The sequence below is a fragment of the Odocoileus virginianus genome, chromosome 12 (assembly GCF_023699985.2).
Source record: "Odocoileus virginianus isolate 20LAN1187 ecotype Illinois chromosome 12, Ovbor_1.2, whole genome shotgun sequence".
Taxonomy (NCBI): domain Eukaryota; kingdom Metazoa; phylum Chordata; class Mammalia; order Artiodactyla; family Cervidae; genus Odocoileus; species Odocoileus virginianus.
Genome location: NC_069685.1, coordinates 32,558,278 through 32,574,727, shown reverse-complemented (window position 1 = coordinate 32,574,727; position 16,450 = coordinate 32,558,278). Strand labels below are relative to the sequence as shown.

General features: G+C 40.7%; 2 protein-coding genes across 5 annotated transcripts; one reads left to right on the top strand and one right to left on the bottom strand.

Moving 5' to 3' along the window:
* Positions 1 to 380: 380 nt before the first annotated feature.
* On the bottom strand, positions 381 to 5,686 carry LOC110130307 (centrin-4). 3 transcript variants are annotated; one of them, XM_070474890.1, is made up of 7 exons: positions 5,445 to 5,686; positions 4,606 to 4,745; positions 4,157 to 4,297; positions 3,437 to 3,565; positions 2,712 to 2,849; positions 2,387 to 2,525; positions 381 to 851 (listed from the first exon to the last, which is right to left on the bottom strand). In XM_070474890.1, exons 2-6 carry the CDS (start codon positions 4,666 to 4,668, stop codon positions 2,436 to 2,438), a joined length of 561 nt encoding a protein of 186 aa, XP_070330991.1. In that variant the 5' UTR covers positions 4,669 to 4,745; positions 5,445 to 5,686; the 3' UTR covers positions 381 to 851; positions 2,387 to 2,435. The 3 variants fall into 3 exon arrangements, with proteins under 3 accessions (XP_070330991.1, XP_020737830.2, XP_020737831.1); XM_020882171.2 differs by lacking the exon at positions 381 to 851 and having other exon boundaries at positions 953 to 2,525; positions 5,445 to 5,685; XM_020882172.2 differs by lacking the exons at positions 381 to 851; positions 4,606 to 4,745 and having other exon boundaries at positions 953 to 2,525; positions 5,445 to 5,680.
* A 51-nt stretch (positions 5,687 to 5,737) lies between these two features.
* BBS12 (Bardet-Biedl syndrome 12) lies at positions 5,738 to 15,333 on the top strand. Of its 2 annotated transcripts, none has more exons than XM_070474874.1 (3): positions 5,738 to 5,881; positions 11,052 to 11,114; positions 13,115 to 15,333. In XM_070474874.1, the coding sequence occupies exon 3, from the start codon at positions 13,131 to 13,133 to the stop codon at positions 15,258 to 15,260; it is 2,130 nt and encodes a 709-aa protein (XP_070330975.1). In that variant the 5' UTR covers positions 5,738 to 5,881; positions 11,052 to 11,114; positions 13,115 to 13,130; the 3' UTR covers positions 15,261 to 15,333. The 2 variants fall into 2 exon arrangements, with proteins under 2 accessions (XP_070330975.1, XP_070330976.1); XM_070474875.1 differs by having other exon boundaries at positions 5,738 to 5,909.
* Positions 15,334 to 16,450: the final 1,117 nt, after the last annotated feature.

Below are 16,450 nucleotides of genomic sequence, written 5' to 3'. Positions count from 1 at the left end.
TGCATTCTTATGTTTGAATCCTAACCCCCAAAGGTGATGCTATTAATTGGTGGGGCCTTTGGGAAATGATCAGGTCATGACAGTGGAGCTCTCATGAATAGGATTAGTGTTCTTATAAAAGATCCCATGGAGCTCCCTAACCTCTTCCAATGAAAAGCCTCCAATGGAGAAAGCCCTTACTTAACCATGCTGTCCTGCCTGATCTCAAATTTCCAGACTTCCAAACCATGAGAGATGTATTTCTATGGTTTATTCTGTGGTATTTTGTTATAGATGCCCAAACAGACCAAGGCACCAAGCTGCAAAGATGGAGAAAATTTACTGAGTTTCATATATGTGGTTGAAAGTGAGTAGTCAAAAAACAGAAGCATCCTAAAAAATGGTGTTGCTATATGGTTATATTCTCATGTGATAAGTCTAATTAATCTTCTCTATTTAGTATCAGTTCAGTTCAGTTCAGTTACTCAGTCGTGTCTGACTCTTTGTAACCCCATGGACTGCAGCACGCCAGGCCTCCCTGTCCATCACCAACTCCCGGAATCCACTCAAACTTTGAATTGGTGATGCCATCCAACCATCTTGTCCTCTGTTGTCCCCTTCTCCTCCTGCCTTCCATCTTTCCCAGCATCAGGGTCTTTTCAAGTGAGTCAGTTCTTCGCATCAGGTGGCCAAAGTATTCGAGTCTCAGCTTCAGCATCAGTCCTTCTAATGAATATTCAGGACTGATCTCCTTTAGGATGAACTGGTTGGATCTCCTTGCAGTCCAAGGGACTCTCAAGAGTCTTCTCCAGCACCACAGTTCAAAAGCATCAATTCTTTAGTATGGATAGTTGTAACTGTTACTTGGTTACCTGTATATTAAGCAATTCAACAGGTAAGATGTCAACACCAGAGCTTCAAGATAAGGGGCTGTGTTATTCCTTGCTATGTAACTAATTACTCCAAGACTTAGTAGCTTAAAATAACCTTTATTGTCTCACAGTTCCTGAAGTTTAGGAGTTCAGACATGGCTTAACTGAATCCTCTGCTTCAGGGATTCTCACTGGTTATAATGAAGGTGCCAACAGGTGCTGCAGTCTACCTCGAAGATCAACTAGAGAGGGATCTATTTTCAAGCACTCTCAAATGGCTGCTGGCAGGATTCAGTTTTTAGTTAACAGACTGAAAGCCTAGGTTCCTCCCAAGCTTAGCTCCTTGCCATGTGGTCCTTTTCATAGGGCAGATCAAAACACAGCTGCTTGTTTCACCAGAGCAAGCAAAAAAAAAAAAAAAAAAAAAAAGGCAAGAGAGTACCAGTAAAGGGAAGTCACAGGCTTTTAAGACCTCATATTGGAAGAGACAGCCCATGATTTCTGCCATATTCTATTCATTCGTAGCCATTCACTAGATCTACTCCACACTGAACAAAGGGATTACAGAAGGGCAGGGGTACCAGGAAACTAGGATCATTGAGAACCACTTCAGAAGATGCCTACCACAGGAACGACCAGCCAACTTAGACATGGTAAGATCAACATCTAATTCATTGGATCCTTCATAACCCTTTCTACTAGCAGACAATCCAAAAATCTTTGATGTTGATTAGTGATTGAGATGATTTTTCTCTTAGTAAGCATTATTCTAATGTCAACCACCCTTATGGTAGGTTTTTAAATTGTCTCTCTACTGTTGGATTTGATCTTGCTCCCAGGAAAGGAAGGAAAATGTGGAAAACCAGGTAAGTTTTAATTTGTTCTGGGATAAAAGTAAGTGAGATCTTTAGCAATTTTAAAATTTAAGTTCTCTGACCTTTAGTTTTCTCATATGTAGTAGAATGGAGTTAATTCTGTGTGTTTAGTACTGCTTCTGCACAGTAACTGAGACAACATAAGTAAAATCTCCAGCACCTGTCCTAGGGACACAGCTATTAAAGAAATGCTGACACAGCTATTAAAGAAATGTGTAGGAAAAAATGGATGACATTAAGAGCTGCTTTAAATTTCTTTATAAAAAGAAAATTAGCAAATGACGCTGCCAGACAGTTTTATTTAAGACTTTACATGTCTGAATAATCAGTTAAAAAGCAAATGTTCATCTTTAGAGTTGCACAAAAGGAAAATAATAGGGAAAGTAATGGCTGGCTTATGATGTGGGGCCAATTTCCATAAGTTAAATAAAAAAATCTAAGTTTTAGAACCTGGGGCTCTAAAAATAGCACTTGTAATTAATACTGTTCTTCAAATTCATAGTTTAAGGAAATCACTACATTTTATTTCTTGATGTTATAGATTTAAGAACATATTGGTAGCAACATGTAACTTCTCACATGGATTAGACATCAAAAGACCAGTTTATGTATATAAACTTAAACACTGAAAATGAATACATTTGCTATTATGGAACTTACAACAAATACAAACTTGTTAACAACTTTCCAGAAGGCACAAAAGACAGTATTAATAAAGAGTGGTCTTTTGCATCATTTTCAAAAATTCTTCCTTGTTTATTTCTCCATCCCCATCATAATCAGCCTCATCAAGCATTTCCTATAAAATGAAATGTAAATAGGATATGTGAAATCTACTAAAAAGGGATGATGTAAATGAACATTCAAATACACACTCAAAACCAAATTTCAAATTTATTAATATAACCAAAGTAATATAACTAAAAATTATATAAATTGTATGTTATAATTATAAATTATAATTAGACAAATAAGTGAAATTTACCTGAAGTTCATCATCTGTTAAATTTTCCCCTAGCTCCTTAGCAACCCTCTTGATATTATTCAGTGATATACTTCCTGTATCATCATCATCAAATAATTTGAAAGCCTTCAGTATTTCTTCTTTTTCATCCTTTTCACTCTTTAAAAACAGAAACAACTAAATGTCATTAGTCTTTCATTTACTTATTTGATCAGTCTAGATGTATAGGTCTTTGAGGTCTAGACTAGAAATATATCAGGTAGACTGAGCTTTATTTACTGCTCTTCTGACTTTTGGCAATTATTCCAGTGCATTCATATCTGCCCTCAAGGTACTGAAACTCAGGGTTTATTTAAGTGGGAGAGCCACAGAGTGACAAAGAGAATTTATCTCTTATTGACCTCAGGTAACTGAGATCCCTTATCAAAAATGTAAGCTCCAAGACAACAGGGATGTCGTCTCATTCAGTGCTCTAGGATTATGCCTGAGAAAGAAGCAATAAATTGCTGATTTCAAGGCTTCAAAATGCTGGCCCCATTCTCTCTATCCAGCCATATATCCTTATTATTTCCTCTTCTCACACTGGACAGTCTTCATTACTACCCTGAAAACATCTTTAATCTTGTTATTCCTGTCTAAATCCTACCCATCTTTAAAGATGGGTATATTTTCCTCTGATTGTTCCAGCCAAAAATCATAGAAGGCTATTGCTTGTATTTCACTGAAAAGCAAAATCACTACCATACCATTTTTACACTCATTATGGCAAAAAATTCTTCAAAACTAATGGTGCCAATTCCTTCTTTGTCAGTTTCGGCTATCATCTTTTTAATTTCTTCTTTCTTTGGCTCAAATCCTAAGGCCTGCATTGCAATCTGAAATAGAAAGTAAATAAGTTATAATAGGCCACAGTCTCATTCCTAGCTCTTAAATTAACCGGTTAATTACTAGTCTCTCTTTTTTACTCTGGACTAGCTTAAACCTAGAAAATCAGGTCAGCGCGCTTAGGTTCCAGTCTCATGATGGGCTTTGGCCTGTGTGTGTGCGTGAGTGCTAAGTCACTTCAGTCATGTCTGATTCTGTGTGACCCTATGGACTATAGCCCACCAGGCTCCATGGGATTCTCCAGGCAAGAATACAGGAGTGGGTTGCCATGCCCTCCTCCCTGGGATCTTCCCAACCCACTGATTGAACCTGCATCTCTTATGTCTCCTGAATTGGCAAGCAGGTTCTTTATCACTAAGGCTTTAACCTACTCATTCATAAAACAAGGGTAGTAAAATGCTTAACAACATACTATTTTGGTTAGTGCAGGCCAGGTCTATACACTAAAGGGGTAAGTGTCTGCACTTAATAGATTTTATATCAAGCTTTCAGAAAGTTACTGTTAACGAAAGACTTAAAGATTGCAACAAATCAATGATAAGGTTTTTCAAATGTTTCAGAATTAGAAGTAATTTCAGAACCTTCAGTTCTTTCACATCTATGGTTCCAGACCCATCAACATCGAATAAATCAAAGGCCTCTTTAATTTCTTGCTTTTGAGTTTCATTCAATTCTATTTTTGCTGCACTTTTTTTCCATTGGTCTGAACTTGGTCTGGATGCCTGTAATAAATACACATGTGGGTGAAAGATAAACTATGTAACTGGGAGAAGTACCAGAACCAGAATTAATGGACTAACTAAATATAATAAACATATTCAAGCATCCTATTCCATATAATGAACCTCAAGAATTTTCCCCTTTCCCTTTGCTAACATTTATGCTTTTATTTATTTATATCTTGGTGGAAAGCCTGGTTCTTTTTTATATCTTGGGTTTTTCTTTCAACTTTAGTGCCCTTTGAGAAGCAGAAAAGGCAAAGAAGACATGCCAGAATAGTAGATGTTATATGGGAAAAAATTGGCCTTACTTGATATATCCGAACAGCAGTGTTTAAGGCATATTTACTTTCATCTGTGCCTGTATGTCTCATAATAAAATGTGTGTGATATGGCTGATTGAAACATCGTATCTTTTCCCACCTTCTCACATAAGTTTCTATATTGCAGACTGGGAAATGAAAAAAAAAAAAAAAAACATTTTTCAGATTAAAAAAATTACTCCAGGGATCTGGAGAATAAAGGTTGGACCAAATTATCAATATCCAGAGAAAATGGAGGTCATCTTCCTGCTATCTGTCATTTTCTGCTGTAGCCTCATTTCAGTATCTTGTCTTCAGCTATGGGATAAGAGGCAGTAGTATCAGAGATTCCATGTCACTGTGTATCTAGACACCAGCTTCATATATCTTAAGAGTTGGTCATGGTAGCAGAGGATTCTTGATCCCTGGACGGCAGCTACACTGGTGTGGTCTTCAGTAGTTCCAATGGCAGAGGTGGTAGCTTCCCGGCCAGTTTTTTCAGAGTTCCGTATGTCTTTCCTAGAGGCCCATATCCTTCAACAGTTTTAAAGCCTCTTATTCTCTGTATTCAACTCATTTCTGGCTAGCGAGTGGTTCCTGTCTCCAACGCCATTGGTAAAACGGTGGCTGGGGTTGAAGAGGGGAAAAAATGAACTGGAGAACCGCTCTTCCGTCCCTGGAGCCACGGACAGTGCGCTCTATTCGGCGACGAATGGAGGGGTTACTAATGACCTTCGAGGATAATGAAAGGAGGCGAATAATACATTTCAAAAACCAAACAAAACTTCCTTATTTCAGGGAGAAACTTCAGCCTCAGCCCCAGTAAGAAGTTGCAGTTTCCCACTCACCATGTCTCCAACCGGCGCCCCCGGCCGGGACCTCCCAGCTTTACCCGCCAGCCGAGATACCCAACAGTAGCTCACCGCCCTTGAGCCGTTGCTAAGGCCGCTCTCGCAGATCTCTCCTACAGCCCCGCCTATCCAGGCTTTTTTGCTCACTGACTGACAGTCGTTTCACCCAATGTCAGAAAAGAATACCCTCGAGGCCCGCCCCTTCTCTCTAGTCTCTACCAGTAGCGTTATGCTCTGCCTTTCCCCGCCTACCGTTAAGAGGAACTTTCCGTCTGGTTTCTTAGCAACCAAAACTACCAGCCCGCCCAGCTGGGGTCGCCGCGCGCTGGCGCAAAATTCGAGGCTTAAGGGAAGATTCTTTACACTGGCGTTTTGGTTTCCCGGTGCCTGCAGAATGTCGGGGAGCGTCTCGTAGGGATGGAGGCGAGAGCAAGGTTAGTAGGGAGGTGTTTCTACCAAATGGTAAGTCTTTGGTGGAGATGTGAGGGAGCTCTTGGGGCCTGGAGGAAAGGATGAGGCTCTAGGGCCTAGTAAATTGGTCCAGGTATAGGTTTACCATCCGGCCAGATTACCAGAGTCGAAGGGGACTGCCCTTGGCTTGCGCCGCTAGACGGATTTCAGCCTCCACAGTGCGCAGGCCTTGGCTTTTAACCGCTTCCCTTCTCTGTGGTTTGCCGGGATTCTGGCCTAGTTGGCAACATTTCTTTACAGGAGAAGCGTGCTGTGTGCGTGGGCCCTTGGGATTCACATGAAAACTCCCGGCATAGGAAAGTTTTTACCTGTGTTGTAGCGTTTCTTTGCACGTTGGACCCACGCGCAATCCCTATCAGCCTTTTCTACCGCTCCCCCCCACCCCCAAAACACACACACACACACCACCACACCCACACACACCACCACACCACATTATCACCTTCAACTGTTCCATTGGGAAGATTCCTTCTTCCCAAGATTTGGCTGGTTTTCCAACCATTTCCAGCATAGATCCTCACTTGAGTCCAGCATAGGTAGCCTGATAATCCATTGACTCGGTAACCGTCGAGATTTAGATGTCCAAAGCAAATTCTTGTCCTGAGGGCCAGACTTACTGGTTCAGCCCAGGTCTGAATCTAGTCAGGGGACAGCTTAAGTTTGGGGAGTAGGAATGAAGAGGTGATAGTCTCTTAAAACTTCCAACGCTTAATTGCTTACACGCCTGGACTGTATACCTCCTGCAGTGCCTTCTCTAGAGTAACTTCTAAAAATCATACTGGATTCTCCAACACTGGATTCAGGAGGAATTAACTTTTGCAAAGGGTTTTCCCTTAATCTCCCTTATCTTCTTGAAGGTAAGGGAAGAAAAATGTGCAAAGTATATTCTTGAAGTAGTCTCCCAAATCACTTCTCCTATTTCAGTAAGTAGAAACATGGCGGATTTTCCAAAGCCAGCATCTTGTTTTGTTTAATTATATCCCAGGCATATTACACGCATTGTAATCATTGACTGGGGGGGGAGGGGAAAAAAGCTCATTAGGATTCTGGAAAGTAGGTGGGTTGTACTAATATTAGAAGTGATTTTTATGTGTAAAGGTACCCCAGTGGAAATTAAGATGATGCAAATTCAAGCTAGTTTGTGAATTAAGAAAATGTTCAGTCACTTAATTATAGTATATATGGATTTTTCAGGCCATTAATCTCATTGAGAAAGTTGCTCTTGATTGGTTTCAAGGACATACACTTCATCTTTACAACTAGTATTAAAGGGATTTCTGAAATCAGAAATGAATAATGACCAAGTAGAAACAATTGTAATTTTTAGACTTTGCTGGATCAAGTTTGATCTCATGGCAGTTAAAAAACTGAGTACTGTGTTAACCTGTTTTTTGCATCATTTTATAATTTAGGCTTTTATATTTGGGATATTATAGTGAAAATGATTTTTCAATTATGGGTGCAGATTGCAGTTTCTAGGTCTTAGGAAGTATTCAGCATTGAAAAATAGCTGTTACTAATCTAATTTTACTCTAGAACATTAATAATATTAATCTAGAAAAAATATTAAACCCATATCACTCTTAAATCTACTAGATTTATTTAATGCTTCCTGTGTATCACGTACTATGCCATTTATTGGGTGAGTTTGAAAGGAACTGAGTGTAGAGTATAAAGATGAATGAAGGCGGGGAACCTACAGAGTAGTGGGGGAGAAAGGCACAGACATAAACACACCATTTTTAATTCAGGATGCTAAGCGCCTTAGTAGATGTATATAGAAAGTACTTTGGCAGCCCAAGAAGGAGGAACTGCTTCTCCTTGAGGAACTGGAGGAGGCTGTACTAAAAAGTGAGGCATTGGCCTTAAGTCCTGAAACATGTGTAGCATTTGCCAAGGTGAAGAAAGGGTAGGATATTCAGAGGAGACTATAGCATGTGCAAAAATGCATGTACATGTGTTGTAGTGTGGTGAGATCATGGGGTTTATAAGGAAAGGTAGAAGAGATTAGTCCTATAAATTAGCTGGAAGTCAGATATATCAAGCTAGGAATAAAGATTCTTTTTTCTAAGATAATGTTTTTAGGCAGTGGAATGAGTTGATTAGGTTTGTGTTTTTCAAAGCTAATTCTGACAACCATGTGAAGGAGGAACATTTTGGAAGCAGTTAAAGGACCTCAACTAAGTGCCAAATAGAATTATGTTGACTCCAAGGGTGGCTGAACCTTAAATTTATGGTCGAGGAATACTGACAATGGCATCTGTTTAATCTTGTTTCATTTCTGTACTCAAGTGTGAGATAATAAATGTGGTGAAAACCGTTCATTCATTCGCCTGTCAGATAGTTATTGAGTACTTGTAATATGTCAGACAGTGTTCTCAGTATATGGGGTACATCACTGACTAAAACTGCCCACCTAGGAATTACTTTCCAAGAGAGGGACATAGTCAATAGATAGTAAATTAAGTAAATATACTGTACTAATTTATCAGGTGATAATGTTATGGGAAAAAAATTAGAGCAGATAAAGGGAGTCCAGAATGTAGGGATTTCCATAAGGGAAAAAAGGAGTTTGCATTGTTAAATAGGGTACTCAGGACAGACCTCGTTGAAAGGGGGATATTTGCATAAATATGAAGATGATGAGACCATAGATTTCTTGGAGAAGAGCATCCCAGAAAGAGGGAAGAAGCAGAACAGAAACAGTAAGGTAGGAGGCATGCCTTCCATGTTCCAGGAACAGAAAGGAGGCCAGCGCAGAGTGGGCACGGGATGGAGTGGTAGGAGACAGCGAGGTAAAGGGGAGGAGTACAGATTCTCAACACGCCGTAAGGACTTTGACTTTCACTTGAGTGAAATGGGAAGGCTTTGCAGAATTCTGAACAGAGGAGTGAAAGGATTTCAGATTATTTTGATAAGGGACTCCTGTGACAGATAGATATAAAAAGCTTTATTTTCCAGGTTGGAGGTTTTAAGCAGTGGACTGAAATGATTAGACTGTATTGGGAATGGATTAAAGTGAGTGAAGTCGCTCAGTCGTGTCTGACTCTTTGCGACCCCATGGACTGTAGCCCACCAGGCTCCTCTGTCCATGGGATTTTCCAGGCAAGAATACTGGAGTGGGGTGCCTTTGCCTTCTCCAGGAGATCTTCCCGATCCAGGGATTGAACCTGGGTCTCCCACATTGTATGGGTTGGAGCTAGACAAACTCTTGATTTTGTAGCTGATCATACCTGTTCAGAAGACATTAAGTTTTTAAAAAATTCAACTCCTGAGAAGTTTTGCGTGTCTTAGTGTTCTAAACCAAGTACTTTAGTTGTTGTTGTTGTTCATTCGCTAAGTCATGTCCAACTCTTTGTGACCCCAGGGACTGTAGCCTGCCAGGCTTCTCTGTCCATGGGATTTCCCGGGCAAGAATATTGGAGTGGGTTGGCATTTCTGATTCATAAAGACTCAAACACAACTGAGCACAGCATGGTTACAGTCAGTGACGTTCTGTGACTTAAACATAGTGCAGAGTGACTTCCCTGATGCTCTAGTGACTGACTCTGAGCTCCCAATGCAAGGGGTCTGGGTTCGATCCCTGGTCAGGGAACTGTGCCGTAACTAAGAGTTCTTGTGCTCTAACTAAAGATCCCACATGCCCGGAGCCAAATAAACAAACATAGTATAGAAAACATAGTACAGAAACCATAAACAGAGACACTGACACCTGAGAGGGGAAAAAAAAAAGCCCTATCTATGTTAAGCGTATGAACAAGGCTTGGAAGAAAGCATAAAAGCTTTGAAGTGGGAAGTGCAGTGGAAGATTCTAACAAAAGAGAGTGAGTTACTATCATGCTGGATAGAGGGGCCCCCAGAAAGCAGTATTGTATAGTAGTTAATAACCTGGGACTTAGGCATTAGACAAACATGGATTTTTGTTCTTAACGTTTTACTTACTAGCTGTAAAATTTTATATATTATTTAATTATTATTCATTTTGTACATAATTAAAATAAATTAATGGTAGTATGTTTATATATGTGTGTGTTAATTACAGTACAGTAATAGGTTAATCATATTGTTGTGAAGACTACATTCTGTGACGCAGGTAAACTGCCTCCTACTTAGTAAGCTCCCAAAATGTCCTAGAAATGAAAAACAAAAGCAAAAGGCAAGTTTTGGCTTTTCAAGCTTATCTTTTCAACAATTTTTTCTGAACCAACCGGTGTGAAAGGGAAGCAGGGATTGGCGTTGTCCTGGCAAAGCCAAGGACCTCTGGGAACAGCAGAGGCTGGAAGAGGCACAGAGGATTCTTCCCTGGAGCCTTCAGAAGGATTGTGGCCCTGCAGATACCTTGATTTCAGACTTCTAGGCTCCAGAACCATCAGATAGTGAATATGTGTAGTTGTTAAGCCACCCACCCATTTGTGGGTAATTTGGTAAAGTAGACCTAGGAAAGTAATAGAGCAAGAATGTGGAGAAATTTAAAGGCCTGTACATTACTGGTAGGAAAGTGAAATGGTTTGGCTGCTACAGAAAAGTTTGACAGTTCCACAGAAACACATATTACCAAATGTCCACTCCTAGGTGTGTACCTACCCCAAAGAATTGAAAACAGATACTCAAACAACGTGTACACAGATGTTTTAGTATCACTTTTCACAGTAATCCAAAAGTAGAAGCAATCCAAATGCCCATGAATGGATAAACAAAATGATAGTCACTGACCTACATGCATAAAAAGGAATAGAATACTGGCACATGCTCCAGTGTGGATGAACTTCAGAAGCATGATGCTAACCCTGCAGGGTTTTCTCTTGGGGGATGATGGAAATGTTTTGGAACAAGATGATAAAGGTAGTGATTGTACAACACTGTGAATGTTCAAAGTGCCGCTGAAATGTGTACTTTAAAGTGGCTAGGTTTACATTAGATGAATTTTTTAAACCATAAAGCTTTTAGAAGAAATATGAAATATCCTTTGTATTCAGGGGTAAATGAAACTTTTAAAAATAGAACCTAATAACAAAAAAAAGTGGATTATGAAAATAGATTGCCAGGCAGTATTAAGGACCACTTACAGTTTGAAGTCATGAACTTAAAATGACACCAGTCAGCGTGGTTGTTTATTTCTCTGTTTATTTTCAGCTGCCTCAATGTAAGCATGGAGTAGACAGAGTTGGATTTCATCAAGATTAGTGGTTTTACAAGGTGAGTAAGATGAACCAAAAGAAAGAGGATTTTGAGGGTGCATAATACTAGAGAGTGATTGTAATAACTGGCAAATGGGAACTTAAACTGGATAAGTAGAGAATTGATGAATGGGTTTGTTGTTCAGTCGCTGAGTTGTGTCCGACTCTTTGTCCGACCCCATGGACTGCAACACGCCAGGCTTCCCTGCCCTTCACTATCTCCCGGAGTTTGTGCAGATTCATATCCATTGAGTCAGTGATGCCACCTAACCATCTCACCCTCTGCCGCCCCTTCTCCTCCTGCCTTCAGTCTTCCCTGTCTGGGGTAGAGGACAGCAAAAATATGGTAAAATCGGGAAACTGTAAGACAGGATGGGGCTCAGCATTCTTGGTATCTAGAGTATACATTGATGCTGTCTAGAGACATAACTGAATATATCAAGAGTTTTATTTTACAGAATTGAAAATTTCACAGAAGAGGTTTTGAAGCCAAGTTCAAACAATTTGTTATATTAATATATTTTCCTTGGTTGTACTGGCTTTTCTCCTTAGCCCTTGAAAGCCTGTAGGAAGCTGCTGTTGAGCAACAGTTCTGCTGTGGCTTCCTGCTGATCCTGAGGTGTATCTGAACCGTGGTACTCTTCAGCTTCAGAGGTGCATCTCAGTAGTATAGGAACAAATTTACCAGTGCCGAGACCAGCATTAGAGGAAAAGCAAGACTCTGAGGGTTGTTTGCTTTTTGACATTTTGAATTTAAAAGATTGTAATAAAAAAGTAAATAGTTAAAGGCTGAGAGTTGGAAGAGAAGTGTATGTTATCTACAGGTTTAGCTCTAGTACTTTAAGAGCTTGTACCTCCAATTCAGGTTATTTTATTACAGATGGCTTATCAATAGGAGGGTACTTTGTTAAAAAGTTCTTTTATTGGACTCAAGACTTCTTCTTATAACTTCTTCCTCTAATTTTAGGTGTGAATTCTGAAATATTATGTGAAAAAGTCTAATTACTCTTGAACTTCCTTTTAAATAGTGCTTTCTCCCCCCACTTCATATTCTAATCAATAACCAAATCCATCCTTTCACTTCCATCCCTCTTGCATAGTTCTCATCTGGATAACCATGGCCTCCCTGCCCCCAGTCTGGCACCCATCCAATCCAGTCTACACTGTTACCAGACTGGTAATATATCCAGAGCAATAGTAATAATAATAATAAAGTTATCATTTTATATTCTTTAATTTTATTTTTAATATTGTTTGCTTAATTTTATGTTATAAATGTATTATTATTATTGCAAGTACTCATAAGCACTAATTCTGTGCCAGGCGCTATTCTAAGAACTATCTACTCACTTAAAACCTAACCCTGTGAAGTAGATTCTGTTGTTATCCTCATTTTTCAGATATGAAAACAGGGCAGAGAAACTTGCTGAAGTCCACACAGTTAGTAAGCAGTAGAGACAAGTTCAAACCCAGACTTCTAGATCCAGAGTATGTGCTTTGAAACACTACATCAAGGTGTTTCTTCCTTTTCTCCCCTTAAAACACTTCCATATTTCCCATGATAAGTAGGATCAGGTTTGACATGGCACCTACTACCTTTCATGATCCAGCCTCTTTCCTTCTATCGCTTCGTCTTACCACTTGCTCTGTATTCCCGTGAAACTAAATTACGTGTGTTATCCCAGTAAATTGTTTTTGTCCCATATAGTGCATTTACTACTACTTCCTTCAGCTTGCTAATTATTTCAAATTATTCACGTCCAGCATTACATTCTTCTGGAAGTATTGCCTCTTGCCTGCTTTATAATCCACTTCCCCCGTTGAATGAAGTGTTCCTCCTCCACACACCCTTGCCTTTATCATTAATGCTGTGTGATTGCACTGGCCATATTTAATGGAAACTACATATATCAGAAACTCTTCAAAAGCAGGAACCATATCTTATTTTCCTTTTAGTAAGCATCCTTTAGAACCCTGAGTTACCCTGAATAAAGTTCCAAGTTTTAATTTTATTTGCAGATGATGATTCTTGGTGATGGATTGCAGGGTCATAAAAAACAGAAGGCACACGGGACTGCAACAACTTTCATCCTTTGCCGAAACAGGAAGAACTTTCCTAGGCCCAGTGAAATCATCCAAATTTATTATAGACGAAGAGTGCCATGAAAGTGTGTTAATTAGCTCAGCAGTAAGGCTTCTTGAGAGTTTGGATTTAACCAGTGCAGTGGGACAGCTTCTCAGTGAAGCAATGCAGGCACAAAACAAGACATACAGAACTGGAACCAGTACTCTCTTGTTTCTTGTTGGTGCATGGAGCAGTGCTGCCGAAGAATGTCTTCATCTGGGTGTCCCCATTTCATTAATAGTGTCTGTGATGTCAGAAGGCTTGAATTCGTGCATTGAAGAGGTAGAATCGCTTCAAGTGCCTGTCCACAGTGTATATGACCATATAGACAGCAGAGAAACATTTTCTGGACTTAGTGTCAGCTTGTATCCTTCTCTACAAATCCCTTCAGGTACTGATTTGGTCCAGAAAGAGCATGATCTCAAAGATGTTGCCTCTCAGTCACTGGCCTTTTGCAGGCTTTCTAGGAGACCTGTTAAATCACCTCAACTATTTAGGCTTCAGGCTAGGTTTGAAGCAGATGAGAACACATCACGAACTCCTCAAACTGTGAAAAACAACCTACTTGCAGATACCCGCTGCCGAAAGTCAGTCCTAACCCACAGTAGACATTTTAGTAGGACAGATGATCATCAATGGATAAGCAAGCCAGGTGAACTTCTAGAACAGCTTAGTGCAGCTGCTCCTAAGACTTACAGATGTAGCGACCTGGCAGAGCTGGAGGTGGGTTTGAGTCACGGAGACCCCAGCAGCATGAGGCTAGTGGCCGAAGCAGTGTGGCTGCAGCGTCAGAATGCAGGCCTGCGGCGAGGCAGCCGTGCTGTGCTGCTCCCCTTTGACATTTCAAGAATCTTCACTTGTTGCTTACCGGGCTTACCTGACACTTTGTCTTGTGTCTGTCCAGGATACATCAGTGTTCTGTCAATGTCCAGTGCTACTCTGATCAAGGAACTGCAGAATCAGCCGGTCCGTGTAGTTCTTGTTGAGGGTGACCTCACTGAGAGTTACCGCCATCTGGGATTTAATAAGCCTACAAATATTAAAACAGTGTCAGAAAGCGTGAAGGTTCAACAAGACAGCTCAGAAGAACTGTGGACAGATCATGTATTACAAGTGTTAATCAAGTTCAACGTGAACCTTGTCCTGGCACGAGGAAATGTGTCTGAACGCTTAGCTGAAAAATGCATAGATAGTAAGCGGCTGGTAATTGGATCGGTGCATGAGAGTGTGCTGCAGGCTTTCGCAGAGGCTTCGGGAGCAGTGCAGGTGGCGTACATCACACACATGAATGAAAACTGTGTGGGCAGTGGGGTCTCTGTGACCACGTGGAGAAGCGTTCCCTCTGACACTGTAGATGGGATCAGCAGAATGACAGTCGTGTTAAAAACAGAAGGAATTAATTTGGTTACAGTAGTGCTGACTAGCCCAGTCACTGCCCAGATGCAAACCAAAGAAGACCGGTTCTGGACTTGTGCCTCTCGTCTGTATTATGCTCTGAAAGAGCAAAAGGTCTTCCCTGGAGGTGGCGCAGTTGAGCTTTTGTGTCTTACCCATCTTCAGAGTCTCGCAGGACAGTCTGTGAATAAAGGAAATCAAGACTGTTCAGGATGGCTGCATAACACTTCCTCTTGGCTGGCCTCATCTGCAGCACTGTACAAACCTACGGTGCTTAAAAGCCTGGCAGATGGATGGCACAGGTACCTCTCAACTCTCCTGCGTAACACTGCTGTTTACTCTTCAGACTCTGAAGCCGCCACGTCTGTTCAGCGTCATCTACAAAATGCTGCAGACTCTGGCTCTCCTTCGTCTTACATCTTGAATGAATATAGTAAACTTAATAGTGTAATCTTAAATTCAGGCATTTCAGATAAGCTGGAACCAATTCCAAGAGTTTATGACGTTGTTACACCAAAGACGGAGGCATGGCGCCGAGCTCTGGATTTAGTATTGTTAGTACTTCAGACAGACAGTGAAATTATCACTGGGCTTGCACACACACACAGAAGTTCACAGGAATCAGAAGGCCTTTTATTTTTGTAAAGTTAGTGGCTAAGTCTTTGGAAAATTGTCTTTGGTAACATGTCATGCTAATAATAAATTTTCCAGTAGTTAAGTCTCAGTGTCTGAAATGTCAGCTTTTACCAAGAAGAAGATAATTGATATGTGTCAATAACTGTGCAGGATATGAGATTTCACCCTACTTATAATCTCACAAGTTAGCCTGTTAAACTTTTCATGAACTGCCACAGAATACACAAGATGCTTGGATCAGCAACAGGACTTTTATTATTCACAGCAAAAGCAGTACCCAGAGCTTTGGGTTGGTCTCTGTCAGGTCCCCATTTCTCTAAGTCCCACAAAAGCAACACAAAGGGCCCCTGATGGAAACCAACACACTCAGTGAGTTGTGTTCTGGCAGAAGAACACTGAGCTTGGGGTCGCCACTGCTTTTATAGTAAGCAGAAACTTTTTTTTTTTTTTTTAAGCAGAATCATCTTGTTCTTTGTCCAACAGTAGTTGTTTCCTCATGCCTGAAACATGTAAGCACAAGCCTGAGACATGAGCTGCTTAAAGCTAGGCCGTAGCACGCTGAGAATGCATGCAGTGCCACTCAGAGCCCGTGGTGGAGAGCCTCCGCCAGCAACTCACTCTTCAACAATTCTCGGCCAGACTCTAATTTTCATGGGAGTGTTGGCTACTCTGATTACTCTGGCACAGAGGTTACTTTGTTCCACACCAAATCCACTCAGTTGGTCTCATATAGCAACTAAATTAAGGCTACCAAAATGGACTCTGAGCAGCAGGATAAAATCAGTCTGCAGTATTGACCTCAGCCATGTTGCCCAGCATCTTGAATTGAGTCAAATGTCAATTCCAAGGAGGACCAATAGGTCTTTTTATTAGCCAGAATGTAGTCTATAATTTGCTGTCCATAATGAGCCATGCAAGGGAGCTTTGACTGACTTGCTTATCTTTGGTGTCATTGCAAAAATTACAGGAGGCTATAGATGGGCCAAAGGCAGCCCCCATCCCTAGTGGAGATACCATTGTGGCCCACGCTCCCCACGTATGAGCACATGTAACCCCAACATATATTGGGGTCACTATATTTCAAGATTTGTTGTGAAACCTGATTTGAATTGTATGTTCCTAGTCTCTCAGTCACGTCCAACTCTTTGTGACATCACGGACTGTAGCCTGCCAGGTTCCTTTGTCCGTGGAATTCTCCA

Coding starts and splice junctions, on each gene's coding strand:
- BBS12 (XM_070474874.1), top strand. CDS start 13,131: ATGGATTGCAGGGTCATAAAAAACAGAAGGCACACGGGACTGCAACAA.
- LOC110130307 (XM_070474890.1), bottom strand. CDS start 4,668: ATGAGACATACAGGCACAGATGAAAGTAAATATGCCTTAAACACTGCT. Junction 3,566..4,156: donor TAGATGTGAAAGAACTGAAG/GTTCTGAAATTA, acceptor TTTCTATTTCAG/ATTGCAATGCAGGCCTTAGG. Junction 2,850..3,436: donor CCATAATGAGTGTAAAAATG/GTATGGTAGTGA, acceptor CTGTTTTTAAAG/AGTGAAAAGGATGAAAAAGA.